The 20,376-nt window shown below is 41.4% G+C and overlaps 1 protein-coding gene across 1 annotated transcript; it reads left to right on the top strand.

Moving 5' to 3' along the window:
- Positions 1 to 4,102: 4,102 nt before the first annotated feature.
- LOC311504728 (G-protein coupled receptor 83-like) lies at positions 4,103 to 18,758 on the top strand. Its single transcript, XM_084567980.1, has 4 exons — positions 4,103 to 4,576; positions 4,883 to 5,008; positions 16,668 to 16,801; positions 17,973 to 18,758. Exons 1-4 carry the CDS (start codon positions 4,148 to 4,150, stop codon positions 18,682 to 18,684), a joined length of 1,401 nt encoding a protein of 466 aa, XP_084424106.1. The 5' UTR covers positions 4,103 to 4,147; the 3' UTR covers positions 18,685 to 18,758.
- Positions 18,759 to 20,376: the final 1,618 nt, after the last annotated feature.

The following is a 20,376-nucleotide window of genomic DNA, read 5'->3' as shown; positions in this document are numbered from 1 at the left end:
ATGTGATGTTTGTTCAGGAGACTCATAGTGACATTTCCAACGAGTCAGACTGGAAAAGAGAATGGGAGGGGGACACAGTGCTGAGCCATAAGACCTCCACTAGTGGGGGGGTGGCTATCTTATTTTCTAAAAGTCTCTCAGGTATGTCTATGGAGGTGGAGCAGGTGGTGGAGGGCAGACTACTGGTGGTCAGACGAAAGGTGGACCTTTTAAATGTAGTTTTTATAAATGTTTATGCTCCGACAGCAGGACCTGATAGAGTTTTATTTTTAAAGGTTTTAAGTTCAGTTTTAGATAAAGTCAATGTTGAGGATTTTTTATTTTTGGGAGGAGATTTTAACTGCACAGAAAACCACTTACTAGACAGGAACCATCCAGAACCACATGCTGCATCACAGGTTGCTTTACAAAATGTACTGAAAACACATGAAATGGTGGATGTGTGGAGAAGAAGAAATGGAGACAAAAGACAGTACACATGGACTCACGCAAGAGATAATGTCATTTCGCTAGCTAGACTTGATCGGTTTTATTGTTTTAAACATCATTTTAATGTTTTTAAAGACTGCAGAATGATGCCTGTTGGTTTTACTGATCACTTTTTAGTTACTAGCCATGTTTTAATTTCTAATCTGAAGTCCAGGAGTGCTTATTGGCATTTTAACACTGCTCTGTTGGAAGATTTCCATTTTAAAGATGTTTTTAGATTCTTTTGGAATTATTTTAAGAACAGAAAATCTGATTTTAAATCTCTGAGGCAGTGGTGGGATTGTGGGAAGGTGGAAATAAAGCAGCTCTGTCAACAGTACACATTCAATGTCACACGGGACATCACCAGATCTATGAATGACCTGGAGACTGAAGTTGTGGAATTACAATGTTTAATAGATTCCACTGGAAATCGAGGTCGTATTGAAGACCTCAAGTCTAAAAAGTTAGCTCTTAGAGACCTACTGGGCACGAAAGCCCAAGGAGCACTGGTTCGCTCACGTTACCAGAGCACCACACTGATGGACGCGCCAACCAAATATTTCTTTGGTTTAGAGAAGAAGAACGGACAGAGTCGACTCATCCATGCTCTGCGTTCTCCCTCAGGACAGGAACTGAGAGACTCAAACGACATCAGGAGACGAGCTACAGCATTTTATTCAGAGTTGTTTAGCTCTGAATATAGAGACGATGAAGAACTGTTTAGTTCGTTCAGTGAAGGGCTTCCCCAGGTTCCTGAGGACGTCAGTGCTGAGCTGGGGAGCCCAATAACACCGGAGGAACTCTTCACAGCCCTGCAGAGCATGGAGGGAGGAAAGGCCCCCGGGATCGACGGGATACCTGTGGAGTTTTACAAGGTCTTCTGGAGAGAGATGGGTGAGGATCTCCTGACTGTTTTCAACGAGAGTTTCAACGACATGCTGCTACCACTGAGCTGCAGGAGGGCAGTAATAACTCTCCTGCCAAAGAAAGGAGATCTGCATGAGATAAAGAACTGGCGTCCCGTCTCTCTCCTTTGTTCGGATTATAAGATCTTGTCCAAAGCGCTAGCCAACAGATTAAAAGAGGTAATGGATCTCATCATCCAGAGGGATCAGACGTACTGTGTGCCTGGTAGGTCTATTATTGATAATGTTTCTTTAATTCGGGACCTTTTGGACATCTCTGGGTCTTTGGGCATCAAGACTGGTCTTATTTCTTTGGACCAGGAAAAGGCTTTTGACCGGGTTGAGCACCATTACCTCTGGAAGATCCTAGAGAGGTTTGGCCTCAGCCCTGGTCTCATAGCTATGATCAAGGTGTTGTACCAAGACATTGAAAGTGTACTGAAGATTAATGGAGGTCTAAGCGCCCCCTTTAGAGTGGGTAGGGGGGTGAGACAGGGCTGCTCGCTCTCAGGCATGTTATACACATTGTCTATTGAACCTTTGCTGTGCAAAATAAGAGCCACCATGGGAGGGTTGTTTTTAAAAGGTTTTAATGAGAGACATGTTTTATCTGCATATGCTGATGATCTTATTATTTTTACTCAGAATCAGGAAGAGATTAGTAAACTAGAAAAGATTGTTAAAAATTTTGGTGTGATATCAGCTGCAAAAGTAAATTGGGAGAAAAGCGAAGCACTGATAATTGGAAACTGGAAGGGAGGACTACCGAGTCTACCAGGAAAACTAAAATGGAAAAAAGATGGTTTCAAATATCTTGGAGTATATTTGGGAGATGAGAACACAGTACAGAAAAATTGGGACGGTGCTATAGAAAATATGAAAACCAAATTAAATAAATGGAATTGGTTAAAACCAAAACTTTCTTTTAGAGGCAGAGTGTTAATTGTTAATAACCTGGTTGCGTCGGCCCTCTGGCACAGGCTAGCTGTTTTAGAGCCACCTAAAGGTCTGACAGCAAAACTACAAGCTGTTCTCGTTGATTTTTTCTGGGATAAGTTGCACTGGGTGCCTCAGAGTGTTTTATTTTTACCAAAATTTGAAGGAGGACATGGTCTTGTACACATACAGAGCAGGCTAACAGCATTCAGATTGCAGTTTGTACAGAAATACCTTTTAGGCCCAAAAGATCTGGTCTGGAGAGACGCGGCAAACTGCATTTTAAAAAAGACAGAAGGACTGGGGCTGGACAGAGCACTGTTTTTAATGGATCCAAAGGTTTTAAATGTGTCTTTTTTACCTCCTTTTTATCAAGCACTTTTTAAAACATGGAGTATTTTACCCTGGGGAAAAATTGAACAGACAAGTTCTCTTCACTGGCTCCTAGTAGAGCCTCTCATTAAAGGAGCCAGGCTGGACATAGAGGACTCCACAACACCGGGTCTGTCCAGGATGCTGAGTTCCTGTGGAGTCTTGACACTAAGAAAACTAGTGGATGTAGCTGGACCCGGTCTGAGGGAAGCGCCAGCGCTGGCTCTACACCTGGGACAGAAATCTATCCGACAGACCAGCAACTTCTTAAAAATATGGAGAAGAAGGCTAACAGAGGAAGAACTGGGGATGCTAGAGGAGTATAAGGATGGGGGTGAAACTCCTGACGAGGACGACCCATTTCCTGAGCTGGGCTTCACACAGAAGGAGGACGACGCTTCAGTCTCATGTGCATTAGAGTTGTACACTGCTAAAGGGAAGGCAGTGTACAACTGCTTTGTAAAAGTATTAAATGGATGTAAATTGTCCGGTCGAGACGACACAGTGTGGAGGAAGAAACTGGAAATGGACAGAGGAGTGAAACCAGCATGGAAAGTTTTATATAAACCACCTCTAAACAAGAGATCTGCAGATTTACAGTGGCGGATTTTACATGGAGCTGTTGCAGTCAATGCTTTTATCTCCAAGATCAATCCATCAGTGTCCAGCGAATGTCCTTTCTGTGGACAAACAGAGACTGTGATTCACTGTTTTTATGACTGCAACAGACTCAAAGACATTTTTAACACTTTAGAAATGGTTTTTAACTGTTTTAATGTGCCATGGTCAAAAACTGCTTTCATTATAGGAGCTGGTTTTAAAAAGTCTGATGCCTCGAAGTGGGAACTGTTAAACTTTTTGATAGGAGTGGCAAAAATGTCTATTTATTGTAGCAGGAGAAATAAAGTGGAGGACAGAACTGGGCAGGAAATACTTCCTATTTTTATGTCATTAGTGAAAACCAGAGTATGGATTGATTTTAGGTTCTTTAAAGCAGTAAATAACATGACTGATTTTATCCAGAGGTGGTGCTATAATGATGTGATCTGCTCTGTGTCTGGAGACGTTCTGATCTTTAATACTGTGTTCACGTAGATTCTGCTCATGAAATGATGAACGTTGTTACTTATTGTTGCACAATGATTGTCTGTAAATAAGATTTTAATAAAGGTTTTTTAAAAAATCAAAAAAAATCTCTCTCTCTCTCTCTCTCTCTCTCTCTCTCTCTCTCTCCCCCCCCCCCCCTCCCCCCTCCACCTCTCTCTCTCTCTCTCTCCCTCTCTTTCTCTCCCCCCTCCATCTCTCTCTCTCTCTCCCTCTCTCTCCCTCCCTCCGAGTCTCTCTCCCCGTTTAACAGCAGCAGGCTCTGCTGAGGCGCGTTACTCCACTTGTTGCTTCAGTTTATCTGCATCACTTCAGTGAGCAGGTGTTGCCTACAGGTCTTATTTTGGCACGGATAAAAAATGAGAGCTGTGTGTGTTTGGTTGCTGGCGGTCCTGTGGATGAGCAGCTCTGACGGGGCAGCGGCGGGTCAGAGGCTCAATGACTCCTCACTTCTGTTTTCGTACACGAATCGTTTACTCAACGTGTCCGGACGGGTGGGCAACCGGAGTTCGGATTTTTTCCTCCTGGACTTTGACGAGGGGATGCTGGAGGAGTGGCGCTCCTTGGCCAGCAGGAAGAGCGGCGGCGGGGAGTCGCAGGACTGCAGCGTCAAGGCGCTGCTTGTGGCCGCATACTCTTTGATCATCGTGATATCCCTGTTCGGGAACACCTTGGTGTGCCATGTGGTGGTAAAAAACAAGCGCACCCAGTCCGCCACCAACTTTTTTATTTTGAACCTGGCGGTAGCTGATATCTTCATCACGGTCCTCAATACACCCTTTACTCTGGTAAGACCACATATGTAACCCTCATGCTGCTCAAGAGGTGACAGCATTAGGGTCTTCTCTCACAGTTTACATACAGTGTGTGTGTGTGTGTGTGTGTGTGTGTGTGTGTGTGTGTGTGTGTGGTGAACTCGACTGAATTTATTGTTAATTTAAAGTCTTAATGACCACTGTACTTGACAGTGTTGTATGTGATGTTTGAGCATATTTGGATAGATTTTGATGCACATGGATGAATTTTGATGCATGCACATACATGACTTACACTGCATTGTGTGTGTCTGTGTGTGTGTGTGTGTCTTTGCGCAGGTACGCTTTGTGAACAGCACCTGGGTGTTTGGGAGGGCAATGTGTCACATCAGTCGATTTGTACAGTACTGCTCCCTGCATGTCTCCACACTCACACTGACTGCCATCGCGCTGGATCGACGTCAGGTTTGTACACATCTGGAGAAGCGGCGATGCTCCTGTTGTCAAAGCAATTCAGGGACCTCATGTTCAGTATTCTTATCAAAATCTCACTCGATCAATATTAATTCCTGGCAGGTATGTATGAATGTATATAAAAGGGATTGTGTTCTGACAAGGTGGTTTCTATAAAAACTCCATATTCTCCTCCTCTATACACCGAATAATCTATAACAAACTACATGCAATGAAATTGAATTTTTTTCAGCAACCCAGTGAGATTATTTAAAGCCAGATTTATGGTTCTGCATCAGACTGGTACACCGTAACTCACTGTGCAACTCCCCAGAAATGTAACTACACATCATCCATGGGAGCTGTGGTTGGTCTGAAATGCATTTCCTTACTCACGCCAAGAGACCGGGCAAGCACAGAAAACTCTCTCTCCTGCTGCCTCTTACAAACCCCCCGCTCAGACGTCTTCTCTCTTTGTCTCAGTGGCAATGATTTTAGCAGCTAAGTATCTCCTGATAAACACTTTTTGGCTTTAAATCCAACATGAGCCGCACAGTTCCAGTTGCCATTGTTTGTAGCACACAGAGAAACTGAACACAGAGCATGAAGTATGAACACCCCCTGCAGCATAGACTCTGTGTTGATTCCTTGTTGAAGTATAAACAAGCAATAGATCAAAAAAAAAAGAAAAAAAACGGGCGTTATTTTAGCACTCGGATAAGTGTGATGTGTTGAAGAGAGATCAGTAGGGGAATAAGAATAAAGTGATCAAAGGAAACAAAAGAATGCCAGTTTTTCTCAGAGGCCAGGCAGGTACTTTTTATGACAATTGAGAAAACATCTCAATTAAATGAGTGAATTTACGCAGTGGGTGTCTGCCCACTTCTTCCCTTTTCCAGTTTGTTGAATAGCAACCACATGAATAGTAGGCATAAGGGGAGCTTCTTGAAAATGCCAAGCTGCAGGCGATTTCACATCTTATCTCCCGACGAGTTGAAACGTTTCATAATGCCTTGACTGACATGTCCAGCTGCTTTGGTCACATCTCGCTTTGACGTTATCAGAACTGCTTGAGATGAACTTACACAACGTATGATTCAACAGTCACTGGGCGAAAGAGAGTTAGTGGCGTTTTCACATGCAGTATGGTGATGGGGGGGGGGGGGGGGGACAACAAGACGGTACAACTGTAGTGAAAAAACACACACACACACACACAAAAAAAAAACACTGGTTGTTTGACAAATACTCCTCCTGCTCACGGATTACTTTACAGGCTTATTTAATTCCTGCTATACGTGGTGTCAATGCTAATATACACAGCACTAATAATTTCTGAATACTAAGGATATAAAGACGATACAAATATTGCCAGATAGCTTGTCTCTATACACTTATATATTAAGATACCAGTCAATAAGAGCGACGCTGTCTGTGTCCTTGTTCATTATGAAGTGTCCTTTTTATAGAAGAAGAACAGTATATATGTTTTCCAGCTTCATCTTGAATTCTCATGTCATATCTCAGTCTAAAATTGCTCTCTTGCTGATTTGATGTTTGGAGCTTACGCATTGAACACTCACAGTGCAGAATAATCTATATTCACAACAGTGCCCATGTGAAAACACCCATTAGGGTACTGTACAATAAATAATGAACAGATTATCTTGAATAACAATATTATTCCCTGCTGCTGCTTGCTAACTGTAATTAATGTGGTAGTGAATTTATGACCACCACATATTTGAGTTTCAATGGTTTTTCCTGGCTCAAAGTCAACTTAGTGTCATGGTATTTAATTTTGCACTGTTTAATTAAAATAGTTATTTGGTCGCCCAGTCTTTGTCTTTTCCCTCCCCTGTGATAGCTATCACCTGTGCTCCTATGCTGCTCCCTTCACTAGTTTCACTTGTTCAAAAGCAGTGGAGTTGTCTTGTTGTGTTTTCCTGCTGTTTCTTTTCTCCTTGTGTTTTTTTAATCATTTTAACTTGCTGTGGACGTTTTTCTGTATTTTCTTGGTTTCTCTTTTAGATTACCTCTTTAGTTGGACTGTTTGCTATCTTATCATAGCAACACTATTTGTTATCAAGAATGTAAGGCACATTTCTTGGTATTTTGTTTCCTGTTCCTTCCTGTGTCCTAGCTCCCTGCTACACACTTGGACACATTAGTTGCTGTCAATCCTGCAAAGCTTTTAATCTTACACGTGAAGGACTCATCATCCCTCTTTTTCTTTAAAGGTTGTGGTATTTTTAGCACCAGTTTGGTGGTTACTGCAGGTAATTCTGCAGTCCTCCCACTGTGACTTGTACAATGTCCAGGTCCGCTCAGGACAACTGGCTACAAGGGCTGGCCCATGACCAATTATCTGTCTTCCGTCCTTCACCCTCCATCTTTTAACTTCGTCGTCTCCCCCTTATCTGGGTCCGGATCTTATTCTTTCGGTCATTACCCAAAATTCATGACCATAGTTGAGGGTTGGAAAGTAGATCGACTGAGTAGATCAAACTGAGAGCTTCGCCTTTCGGCTTAGCTTAGCTTACCACGACAGACCGGTTAAGCACCTGCATCACTGCAGACGCCGCTCCGATCCACCTGTCGATCTCCCGCTCCATCCTACCCTCACTTGTGAACAAGACCCCGAGATACTTGAACTCCTCCACCCTTTTCCGAATGGACCATGGCCTCAGATTTGGAGGTGCTGATCTTCATCCCAGCCGCTTCATAAAGATTATGAACAGAACCGGTGACAAAGGGGAGCCCTGGCGGAGTCCAACCCGCACCGGGAACAGGTCCGACTTACTACCGGCTACACGGACCAAACTCGCACTCCTTTGGTACAGGGACTGAATGGCCCTTAGCAAGAGGCCATCCACCCCATACTCCCAGAGCACCGCCCACTGGATAGCTCTGGGGACACGGTCGTAAGCCTTCTCCAAACACATGTGGACTGGTTGGGCAAATACCCATTTTCCCTCCAACACCCTAGCGACGGTAAAGAGCTGGTCCATGGTTCCACATATGGGACGAAAACCTCATTGATCCTCCTCGATCTGAGGATTCTAAATGAATTCGTTTTATTCTTTTTGTTTTTATTTCCTTTTTAGCAAGACCTCATGAGCTTGTGGTGATATGCCATGGTGATATAAGAGGCCTCCGGTCCAGATGTCTCCCAGTTCCCAGTGATAAAAGTAGTACTCTGAAAACGTTTTAAAGTGTGCAAGAGGAAGATGTGAACAAATTAAAAATACAAAATAATTGTTAATCAGTACGTAAACTTCCCCTGGGTACTACTACTAGATATTATCAGGTACATTTTACTGATGCTATTATGTGCATGAACACACAATTTGTGGATAATTTTCTTGCTGAATCCACTGATAATTTGGTGTGTAAATATTCAGAAAATGTGCCGTCACAATTGCTTGTATTGTCTAACCAATAGACCAAACCATGAAATGATTAAATAATGAAATAATTTAACCATTTTTGAAATTCTCCATTTCCGTTAATAGCCTAAATAATTTCACAGTAGCATACTAGTTTAATACATAGCATCATCTTTTTAAAAAAATCTTAATAGGTAAAGTAAGGATGAACTGAATTGCCAAACAAATGTAAGAAGTACAATTAAGAAGTTTAATTATAAAACGACATGAAGAATTTCAAGCTCCATACTGTCTTAGGTCTCAGTTTAGCATAATTTATGGAAGTATTATGTGTATCACCAGAGAAAGCCTAAAAGAACACATTTTATAGATCAATTTATTCTTAAAAGAAATAAAATACTCCAAAAAAAAAAGGAAAGAAACTGCCTGCAGCACCACCAAGTCCTTTGCATTGTTGAAGACTAGTGCCCATCAAAGCCATCTGAAAAGTAGATTTCCAGATTCTTCTTGTGCCGATGTTAAGTAAGTCACTGCCTCAAAAGATTCATCAGTTTTCCTGAAGCTGCAGCCTAATGCCTTCAGACTATATTTGTCTGTAATAACTGAGTCATTAAACCTTATAATCCTGGCATATCTTTAAGCCTGCTAATGGAGCCCAAAGTGTTGAGAAAATTCAGATGTGGTTTGGTGTGATTTAAGGCAGCAGATCTGCTGATGATGCGGTGAATGTAGCCCTTCACTTGTGGTCACTTTTACATCTGCTGAACATTAAACATTTGCCACTAACCCGACGTTCCAGATGGCTTGTTACACTAACTGTACAAGAGAGTTGTCAGTATAGATAGCTATGTAGTTATGCACAGAGCTGCCAGTAGTTCCACCCGGGCTGCTGATTGGGCCACACCTGGATCAGCTACAAGCATGTAGCTTGACGATTGGAAATATGGACTGACGTGTGATATGTCGATCTCCTGATCCCAAGGCAAATCTGCCACTGCTTCTGCAAAAAACTACATCCACATCCACCCTGACCCCCAGCAGCAGAGTAGCTCAGGGCTGTGTACTTGCTCCTTGGCTTTTCCCTAAACATCCTAACTAACATCCCAGGACAGTTCTCTTCAGGACTCGACATGATCCATGACAGTACAGTCTCATTAAAGTCAGGTAATACATCCATAATTATGTGTAAATGCACAGTACTGAGTTGATGCAAAGGATGAGAAAACTGGTGTGAATATGGGCAGCATTTTGCTAAATAAAAAAGGGTTATATGCCTGCCATGTGGTAGACATATACATTTGTCAACCTCAGTACATGAAACAAGGTTTAATGTGTGCAATGCACATCTCTGATGTGGTGGCAAAGTAATTGCAACATCATCATCATTATCATCACCAACACTGTTTTGTAAGACATCATTGATGTTCATAAAAGTCACCTCATCCTCATCATCCCCAGAGTCATTATTATGTGCAGTCCAAATGTCTGTAGTAGTAGAGACATATTCTATTTCTTCAAATCCCTTTTTGAGCTCAGCATTCATTTTAGCGTACTCGGCATATATGTATTTAGAAAATGTCTTTCTGCACAGTGGACCTGCACCTGCTCTCCTCTGTATTTTGCCAATGAGGGCTCTGAAGGAGTCTGAGTCAGCTGTTGATAGCGGCAGCATGTTCTCAACAACTTCCCTGCAAATCATTCCTTTCAGTTCAGTTTGTGTCCCAAGTTTTTGTCGACCTGGAGCAAAAATATCCAGCTTCAGCTGCTTGGACGACGTGGCATCTCCTTTTTTTTTTTTCCTTTATTTTTATATTAATTTTCAATAATACACATTAATACACATTCAACAATACACAATACACATTCACACAAAATTTATGAATACATGTTCCAGACAACATAATCTAAATCGACACTAAGGCCGAAAGCAAACACAATGGAAAAACTAGACATCCTGTAGGAAACACCCACACCAGCAGAAATAACATACAATAGACAAACAGGCAAACAAGACAAGCAAAACAGCAAACAAAACAAAACAGACAAAGAAAAATTAAAAAAAAAAAAAAACAAAAAAAAAAACAAACAAAACAAACAAACTGCAACATCATGAGACCCAAAAACTGCTCAGGGAGAGCTCCAACCCTCCCCTTACTTAACTCCTTCCCGCCCCCATGTGACCCTCCTCTGCCGCAAAAAGTAATAATAAAGAAATAAAAAATGAAAAAAATAAAAAATAAAAACCATACATGCCCATCTACATTAGGGTCTTGGCTAACTCTAGAGCCTCTTTCCTGATTTGAATGGCCCTTCCACTAGATCTTTTTAGTCTGGTCGCTGACAGCTCCATAGCCAGTGTTTCCACCAACGACTGGATCCACTGTGATTAGGGTTGCAAAGGGGTGGAAAATTTCCGGTAAATTTCCAGAAACTTTCCATGGGAAGTTAAACTGGGGAATTTTGGAAATATTCCAAATTAGAAACTGTCCATGGGAATTATGGGAATTATGGGAATTATTGGGAATTTATGGGAATTATGGGATGACAATTGATGTATAAATTCTTGTATGGTTACAGAAAACCGTCTTGCAGGAGTCAGAAGAAACAGCATCAAATTTGAGGTAGCTACCACCATAATTAGCTATCCTCTTAAATGGTCAATGAAATGAAAAATAGCTTTCATTTAGCACCTAACTTACCAGATAGTTAGCTACTGTATTAATACATTTTTATTTAATATTTGCAAGTTAAACATTAATAACGTTATAGATCAAATATATTTACCCCATGATATTATCAAACCTTACTTGACTTTATATAGTCCGCGGGCTCAAATGTGTGGCTTCAATAGTCTTGTGCTTTGAGCTCAAAAGTGTGGCCTCCAGGCTTCAAGAAATCACCTGTGCATGTGATGGAGGAATGCACAGTGCATGTAGGGGGCGTGGCCTCAATAGCCCTGCAGTAAGCAGTGTGCTGTGTGCATGTGATTGAGGAGTGTACTTGCATTAAATCTGGTTGTTTTAGCCAAGACTATGCTACAATATATTCCCCCCAACTATATTTAAGTTCCCTGTTAAGGGCCAACCTTCAATTTTGTAAATTTCTTATTTATTCCTGTTTATTCCCATATATTCCCGTTAATTCCCGTTAATTCCCATATATTCCCGTTAATTCCCATGGAAAGTTTCCAACTTTGAAAATTCCCGGAATTTTGCAACCCTAACTGTGATATAGATAAACTATGTGGTGGCTTCCATCTAACCGTCACCATCCTTTTTGCCCCTGTGGATGCCGACAGCCACACTTGCCTTTGGGCTGGACTTAGTTGTAAATCTGAGTCGTCCCCTAGAAGCATCCTTTGTGGTCTACAGTTAATTTCTAGCTGGAAGAGTTCAGAGAGAGACCCTGTCACTTCTCTCCAGAAGGCATATACAGCTGGACATTCCCACATGACGTGTAGGAATGTCCCTGTTTGATTTAGATTACATAGAATACAATTAGGAGTAGTGACTATTTTCATCCTATAGCGCCTCTTGGGTGTTAAATATGTTCTCAAAATAATATTTATGTTTACTAATTTATTATTTAGATTTTGAGAGGTTCGTCTCGTGTTCCTCCAAACAGTGGCCCAATTTATTGGCGGTTCTGGGCAGTCAATATTCCACGCTGTTGTTACTGTTAGCGGTGGTTGCGTGTGCTCTATAATTGAACTGTACATAGCAGATACACGTCCCTTATTCAGTGCCTGTACTTTCCTAATGAGGGATATTACTGGATGAGGTATAAGGTGTTGATCCTTCTCGAGCTTTGAGTTTAAAGCTGAGCGTAACTGTAAGTATAAATAAAAGGTCTTGGGGGATATGTCGTATGTTTCTCTTAGATCTTGAAAGCTTTTAATGCCATTATCATTCATGATGTCTCCCAAAGTGTGTATTCCTGCTCTTCGCCACTCCTGTGAGAAGAAGTGTTTACCGCCAGATTTCAATAAATCATTATAGAATAAAGGTGTATTAGTGTGCCATTTTGATTTCCATTTAAACATACTTTCTATCTTCCTTAAATTTTCAATGGCACTAGTTATGATTTGTCCATATTTTTGTTTACATTTTTTAATGGGGAGGTTTGTTAATAAAACATCCTGTAATTGTGCCGGGGCCACCAAGCTCCTTTCGATATTAATCCAGGCATTTGACTTGTTATCATCAAACCAGTTTGCCACAGGGCAGAGCGCAATTGCATGGAAATATAGTTTGAAGTTAGGTACTGACAAGCCACCCAGCTCCTTCTTTCTTTGTAGATTAGTTAATTTAATCTTTGCTCGTCTGCCTTTCCACAAGAAACACGTGATCATGGCCTGTATATCATTCCAGTATCTAGGTGGCGGTGGCACAGGTAACATTTGACTGCAAAAATTTATTCTGGGGAGTATATTCATTTTTATTATAGAGATTCTGCCTGGCAGAAAGATTGGCAAATTCTGCCATCTGACTAGATCTGTTTTAATTTTATTCAGAGTTCCGCTATAGTTCTTCAGAATTGTTTTTTTTAGTGATGCGAATACACTTATTCCTAAATATCTAAATTGTGAGACGACTGTGATATCAATATTAGAATACTCATTGTCTCCGTTTCGATGTAATGGTAATATAACAGATTTTGTCCAATTTATTTTGTAACTCGATACCTGACTATATTGCTTAAATGTAGTAAGAATATGTTGTAATGAGTGCTTAACATCTGAAAAATATAAAAGAACATCATCTGCAAAGAGGCTTATGTGGTGTTGGGTAGGCCCTATCTGTATTGGTTTGATATTTGATGATAATCTAATTGATTGTGCTAAGGGTTCCAATGACAGAATGAAAAGCATTGCTGATATTGGATCCCATGGCATCTCCTGTCCCCCTTTGTTAGCGGAGCTCACATTAGCTACACCTGGCCTGCTATCATCATCAACAGTGTCAACAAGGGTGTTATTGGCTACTAGTTTTGTAGAAGCGTGTGCCGTTGAGAGACGCTTCATTAGATTTGAGTTGCTTACAACGGATGCTTTGAACACTTTGCTCTGGGATATAATATATACTGCACATGTACGTTCTTGCCTTTTACCTCAATGATGTTAAAGTAGTGCCCATACTTCCACCACCAACTTTACCTCTGAATGCTCCCGACTCGCTACTGCTGCAGGCCATATCTGATAGTTTGTGTGAGGCTGCGGTGGCGTCCGTGTTTGTGTGTAAACAACACCCGCCCAACTGAACACTGCCTCTGGTTGGCTTACCATGAAATGTCTGTGAAGGTTCTCAGTCATCCATGTCAAGGTAATATCCAAAAAGCATTAAAAAAAAAAGGCAACTGGACTAAATAGGAAACTATGGGTATCCCATCAGAAACTGTTTCTGGTTGATAACAGAAACAAGTAAGTGTCTGATGGGTTACCCACGGAGTTTCCTATTTAAACCTCAAACTTCCCACCAGTCCCTTAGAACTACAAGTCCAGTTGCCTTTTTTTAAACCCATACCATGAAATCTTACCCTACCTTAGCCAATCATCATCACTTTTGCGGTCGTCCCCCCACCAAAGACAAAAAAACAAACAAAAAAAAAACACCTTTCCAGCTCGTGAATGAGTTGCTTCACTTCACACTTCATAATGCACCACATTTAATTGTTGGTAACGGAATTGTAACGATGGGAGTAGTAATTGGTTCGATTACCCGTAACTGAAAAAAATAACACCATTAGTAACACTGTTTATTTCAACGCCCTTATTCCCATCACTGCTGATGACTAATGTAACCTTTGCTGCTAGCAGACAGTACTTAGAAACAAATTTACATGGTGATTATACACGTCTCACCTGAAATGCTTGAGAGTCTAAACATAAAAATGTGGCTTTAAATTAGCTCAATTAAACAAGTCAATGCATTTGGTATATCTTCTTTTTGATTCAATGCATTTGCATGAATTTAAATCCATATTATGGCAAGAGCTGCTCAACTCAGCCCACCATATGTCACATCTCAAGGGTTTAGTGAGTCTGAAAAAAAAGGACTTTGAAACTTGCAGACTCCAGAAATCATCAAATGCTTTGATGAACCTGGATCTCATGAGGGCTGTCCCAAAGAAAGAAAGATATACAGTTACCTCTGCTGCAGATGAAATCATCAGAAAGCACTTTAATGGTACCTCAGGTTGGAGCCCACATTGGGTTCAAGTTCAAGCAGCAGACACGTCTCAACTGTTTATATGAGACCTTGTGCATCAGCCCTTCAGGTCAACTGCAAAAAATAAAAGAAAATTAAAAAATAAAAAAATAAATCACAACTGAGGGAGACATCCGCTAACATGAAGCATGGAGGAGCTGTGTCGGGTGCTTTGCTGGTGTAACTTGTTGTTCTTCACCGACACAACATCTTATCTACGAGCTATTTGACCAAGAAGCAGAGTGATGGGCTGCTGCATCAGATGACCGGACGTAATCAAAATTCAAATGGGTTGGGAGGAGCTGGGCAGCAGAGTCAACTGTTGAGTGCTCAGCATAGGGTTTGTGGAAAGGAAGACTGTTATTAAAGGAAAAGATTACTTTGAAGAGTCTGTGGTACACACGTAATGGTTTTCGTGCTTCAAAACAATGAAAAAAAAATAGTGAAGAATGGAACACTAATAATGCTATTATTTCTGGAGCAAGCACAGTAAATAAACTGAACTCATCATCTCATGGCGCTCGAGGGAACAAAAAGAAATTATTATCTTTTCACTACTTTGCCTGAATACTAGTCAGTTCACCAGGGATGTTGACAACTCCGCTTATCACTATAGAGAATTCATGCATCGTAAAAAAACAAAACAAACAAATCTTACATTTCCTCATTTTGTTCTGTACTGGTGTCTTGTAATAGAGCACAGACACACGTTTTATTCTGAGTTGTGAGATGGGACCCAAACTCAGGACACAAGGGGGGAAGCGGGAGCAGGAAATACAAGAACTTTAATTCAATTCAATTTTAATTCAATTTTATTTATATAGCGTCAATAACAATACAAATTGTCTCAAGACGCTATACAAAACCCGGCCCGAAACCCCCAGAGCAAGCCTGAAGGCTATGGTGGCAAGGAAAAACTCCCTTTTAGCAGGAAGAAACCTTGAGCAGAACCCAGCTCATATGGAGGGACCCATCTGCCTAAGGCCAGCCGGGTAGAGACAGAAGAAAGAGAGAAGAGAACAGCAGAAACGAGATAAACATACATCTGTCATAGATACACATATCTGACTAAAGAATACATGTGGAATCTTATGATACAAACTGATGATGTTACATGACAGTTTGAAAATGTATGTAATGAATGCTTACTAATAAAGGAACGGGTTTTCCAAGAACAGAAGAAACGCAAAAACCAGAACAAGCAAGCACAAGGAACTGAACTGAACTGAGACACTATTAAACATCAACAGGAGTAACTCCTCAACGAAAATCCACAGAGGTAACTTCACAGACGACTTGACAAAGGACATGGAAAGGCACTATATACTATATACACCGATCATGCATAACATTATGACCACCTTCCTGATATTGTGTAGGTCTCCCTTGTACCTCCAAAACAGTTGTGACTCATCAGAGAATGGACATGGTCCTTCTGAGGGTGTCCTGTGTTGTCTGGCAACAAAATGTTGTTAGTGGGGGCCTTTGGGTCCTATGGGTTGAGGGGAGGGGCCTCTGTGGATCATCCCACAGATACTTGACCAGTTTGGGATCTAGTGAATTTGGAGGCCAGGTCAACACCTTGTGCTGTTCTTCATGTTGTTGGGGTGTCTGGTCTGGTCTAGGTGGGTGGTACATGCCTAAGTAACATCCACATGAATGCCAGGTCCAAAAGTTTCCCAGCAGAACACTATATTATCACAAGATGGTCAATGTTATTTACTTCTCCTGTCAGTGGTTTTAATGTTGTGGTTGATCGATGTGTGTACACATGGGCAAAGGGATGACGAGCCATAGGTCAAATAAATGAGGAGCACACAAGAGGAAACCAATCAGGAAGTAAAGCAGGGCATGAGACACCAAGGAAGAAGCTCACAAAATAAAGAAATACAAGAAAAACCAAACAGAGTTACAGAAAACATTCAAAAGTCCATACGTGACAATAAAAGTAGCTATAAACGGAAGTACAAAACACAAAGTCTGTTCTATTGGTGGCCGTCATGACTCCATGACCAGTATTGATCTGATGTACAGCATGTGTGTTTGTACTGACTGTGGTGATTGTTTTTTTCTCAGGTGATTTTATATCCTTTGAGACCCCGCATGTCTCCGGCTCAAGGAGGTGTTTGGATTACTGTTATCTGGATAATGGGCAGCTGCTTCTCGCTCCCACACGCAATCTACCAAAAGCTCCTGACATTTACATACAGGTAAGATGATACACAGTTGTACATATCAATAAGGAGAGAGGTTAGCAACAGAGACTTGATCTTTTATAAGTAAGGATGTGAAATATTATGATTTGTTGAGACTTGGTTATGTAGTTTGAGTTGAAATAACAAATATTTCACAACAAACCTACGATTAATTGGGGGGAAAATCTGCACTGATCTAAGTTAACTGGAAGTGAAGGTTTGTTGACCCATCCATCCACCCACACCAAGGCCTTTCCTCACCCTTAATTAACATCGTCTGACTTCCTTCTCTGCTCCAAAGAGAGGATGAACATGTGGCTTTGTCAGTTGAAAGTAAACACATTTCACACACATTTCTAGAGGTTAATGCCGTTGATATGGCAACGTGAATTAGGGGTCAGAATTATGAATGTAAGACGTCTTTCTCACTGAACATCTGTCAAAGCGTGCTTTTCATATCTAATAAATTTACTCCTTGAGCATTCTTTAGCTGCGCAAACCTGCCATTCTTATATATATGCATATAATACCTATATTGTTTTACCAACTTTTATGGGTGACTCCAAAAACAATGTGGTACACAAAAATAAGAAATGAAAGCTCAACCTAACAATTAACCAGTAACAACTGAGTATCTCCTGAATAATCTGAATTAAGGATCTGTAGTGGATAATAACGAGCTACCAGCTTGCAGATTTGCTTTATTTCAGGGGGCATCAAAAAAGTAAGTTGCAAGAGTAACTAAAGGGAATTACTGTTGAAGATGCACGTAGTGATAAATGAGTGGTTTCTAGTTTGTCACTAGTTCAGAATTGATTATAAAAACCTCATGAGAAGAGTGGTTGTCATTCCGATTCACCCTTAATTATTAGCTAAGAAATCGTTTCTCTGATTTATCATTATATATTTCTTTGATTGATTCAGAGTTATTCAGGAACAGCACAACAATCAATAAATACTTTCTTAGTCGACCCATATCATCATTGACACTGAATTTTAATAATTTTTCCCATGGCGAATGTCTCTAGTCCTATATTAAATAAAAACATAAAAGTTATAAAATCGAATTTATTAGTTGATGTCTTACACTAACCTGTGACTTACTTGTGGCCTTCTCTCCTTTCTCCCACTGTTGTCTAACCTGTCCTCCTTTCTTTTGTCCCCTGTGATCACTTTCCTAAACCAGTAAGGAGAAGGAGCGTAGCTTGTGTGTCCCAGACTTCCCAGAGCCGTCGGATGTCTACTGGCAGTACATTGACCTCTTGACCTTCATATTGTTGTACATGCTGCCACTCCTCATCATCACTGCCTGCTACACCACAGTGGCCCGTCGCCTTTGGCGCCATAACACCATCGGTGACGCCACGACAGCTCAGCACGCCACCCAGAGAAGGAAGCGCAGGCGAACGTTGGCCATGCTGCTCCTGGTGGTTGGGGTGTTTGCTGTCTGCTGGTTTCCCCTCAACTGCTACGTGGTGTTGTTGTCCAGCCAGGCCATCCACTCCTCTAACGCCCTGTACTTCTGCTTTCACTGGCTGGCTATGAGCTCCACCTGCTACAACCCTTTCATCTACTGCTGCCTGAATCCCATCTTCCGCCAGGAGCTCCGGCTCCTGTTCAACAAGTGCAGGAAGAGACAGAGGGCGGTGGTCGGGTTGGAGCCGGAGCCTCGCCCGATAGTCGCCCCCCGTCAGAGAGCTGCCTGGCCAGACAACCAGGAGTCCTCAAGGCCAAGGCATGCTTTGTCACACGTGGGTCAGTCCTCCTTACAGCAGAGTTACGCTACTTCTAGTCAGTCCCACAACCTGAAAGATGCACATGTGCTCTTCACTGCCAGGCAGGGGCTCACAGGGAGAACTGACATCCTCTCGGTGGAGCCCATTGTGGCCGTGAGCTGACCCAAGACAGCGGCTACAATCCTGTTTGAAATTACATGAAGCGTTTGAGTTTTTTAAAGAAAGGGCAGGATAATCTGAAAATCTCTGAGGACACGTGATTTCGATAGCAACAAGATAAAAGGAAAAGGCTTTTATGAAGACTGTGAGTCATATCAAATAACATCTCTATGTCTTTTTTCCATCCTTATGGTGTACTGTTCGCCACAAACAGTACTCATCCTCAACCTTTAAAATAACCTAATAAATCTATATGCACATGCGTTAAAACGTTTCAGTTCATTGTTGGCTGTGGAAACTGAGTCGCTATAAATCAGTGACTCCAGTGCAGCATGATCCAGACTGAGCTCTGTTTTTTAATCAGGATGAACCAATTTTCTAACCGGCAACAGGGTCGAATCTGAAATCTGAATCTGAAAAATGTTGTGAAACGTCAATTGCTGATGTAACTGCGTGTCTTGTCACTAAGCAGCCTTCTTGGGCCTGCAGTGTTGATGAGCTCTGCTAATAGGTTTACCTATACGGCTTCAGTTTACCATTCAGATGCAGGTTCTGACCCCGTTTAGAGTGAAATCATTTTCAAACCCACTCTGCTGCTGTCCGTACCTTTGCTATTCACTGTTATTTATCTAGAGGACTTAATTCTTATAGGGTGTATTACATTGGGGAAAAAAATATTAGGTAAAGATTACTGCAGTCAGATTTATCTTAGTTGCTTGAAAGACCCCAGTGATGAAATCCAACATTGTTGATCTAAAACCCAGAGCTTAGATAACTCTGTGGTTCAATGGTCAGTAGGGAAGGACACCCTATTTGGAAGGACACCCTATGCCAAAATGTTTTACAGTGCCCCTGCTCATGTCTACAAAGTAAAAATACATGAAATAGTGCACAATGAATGAACTGAGTGAAGAAAAAAATACTGACAAAGCAGTCGTGACTCACCTGTTGTAGGTGCTTTCAAAATGATCTCAATAGCACAGAATAACCATGCAACCACGTGGGTGTAACGTTTTTTTTTATGTGCATGTTTGCCCAATTTAAGATTTATTTTTTTGTGTTTAATAAGAGAGTAGGTCGGTCCTGTTGGGTGGCACGTTAGCACATGGTTAGTCTTGTCACCTTACAGCACTAAGGTTCTGGGTGTAAATCTGCAGAGGGACTTTCCTTGCTCCCTCCCTTCCTGCATGGTTTTTTCTCTGGGTGCAAGACAAACAAGCTACTTAAACTCTAACTTTGCCGTGGGTGTGTGCAAATTTGTTTGTTTTTCTGTGTTACCCCTGTGATGGACTGGCAACCCGTCCAGGGTTCACCCTCGCCCAGTGCCAGCTGGGATAGGCTCTAGCACCTTGCAACCCCTCACAGGACTGGTGGGTACAGATGGATGTATGAATTATCAGTAAAGTTGGGGGAAAGAACAACAGCCACAAGTCAGAGAGGTTATACTGATGTTTTAAGTCGCGTAAACGTATGTTATCATATAATTTCATTTGGCCTCCATTATTACGTTTTTGAACTTTCATCAGTCGGGTTGAAGAAATAATGACCATCCAAATTTGACCATGGTTATCGCAACACTGGTCAATTAAATATCCAAGGCATACAAGTAAATATTGACACTTTTGTGAGTTTTTAGTCATTTTAAGAATCATTTAGTTGCAGATTTCAGCAGCACATGCAGGCAAAAATACAGTT

This window comes from Chelon labrosus (genome assembly GCF_963514085.1).
Source record: "Chelon labrosus genome assembly, chromosome: 2".
In the NCBI taxonomy this organism is placed as follows: Eukaryota; Metazoa; Chordata; class Actinopteri; order Mugiliformes; family Mugilidae; genus Chelon; species Chelon labrosus.
This window is presented reverse-complemented; position numbering and strand designations above follow the sequence as displayed.

Excerpts from the sequence above, each read along its gene's own strand:
- LOC311504728 (XM_084567980.1), top strand. The coding sequence starts at position 4,148 with ATGAGAGCTGTGTGTGTTTGGTTGCTGGCGGTCCTGTGGATGAGCAGC. Across the intron at positions 4,577-4,882 it reads TCAATACACCCTTTACTCTG|GTACGCTTTGTGAACAGCAC; the intron begins GTAAGACCACAT and ends GTCTTTGCGCAG. Across the intron at positions 16,802-17,972 it reads CTCCTGACATTTACATACAG|TAAGGAGAAGGAGCGTAGCT; the intron begins GTAAGATGATAC and ends TTCCTAAACCAG.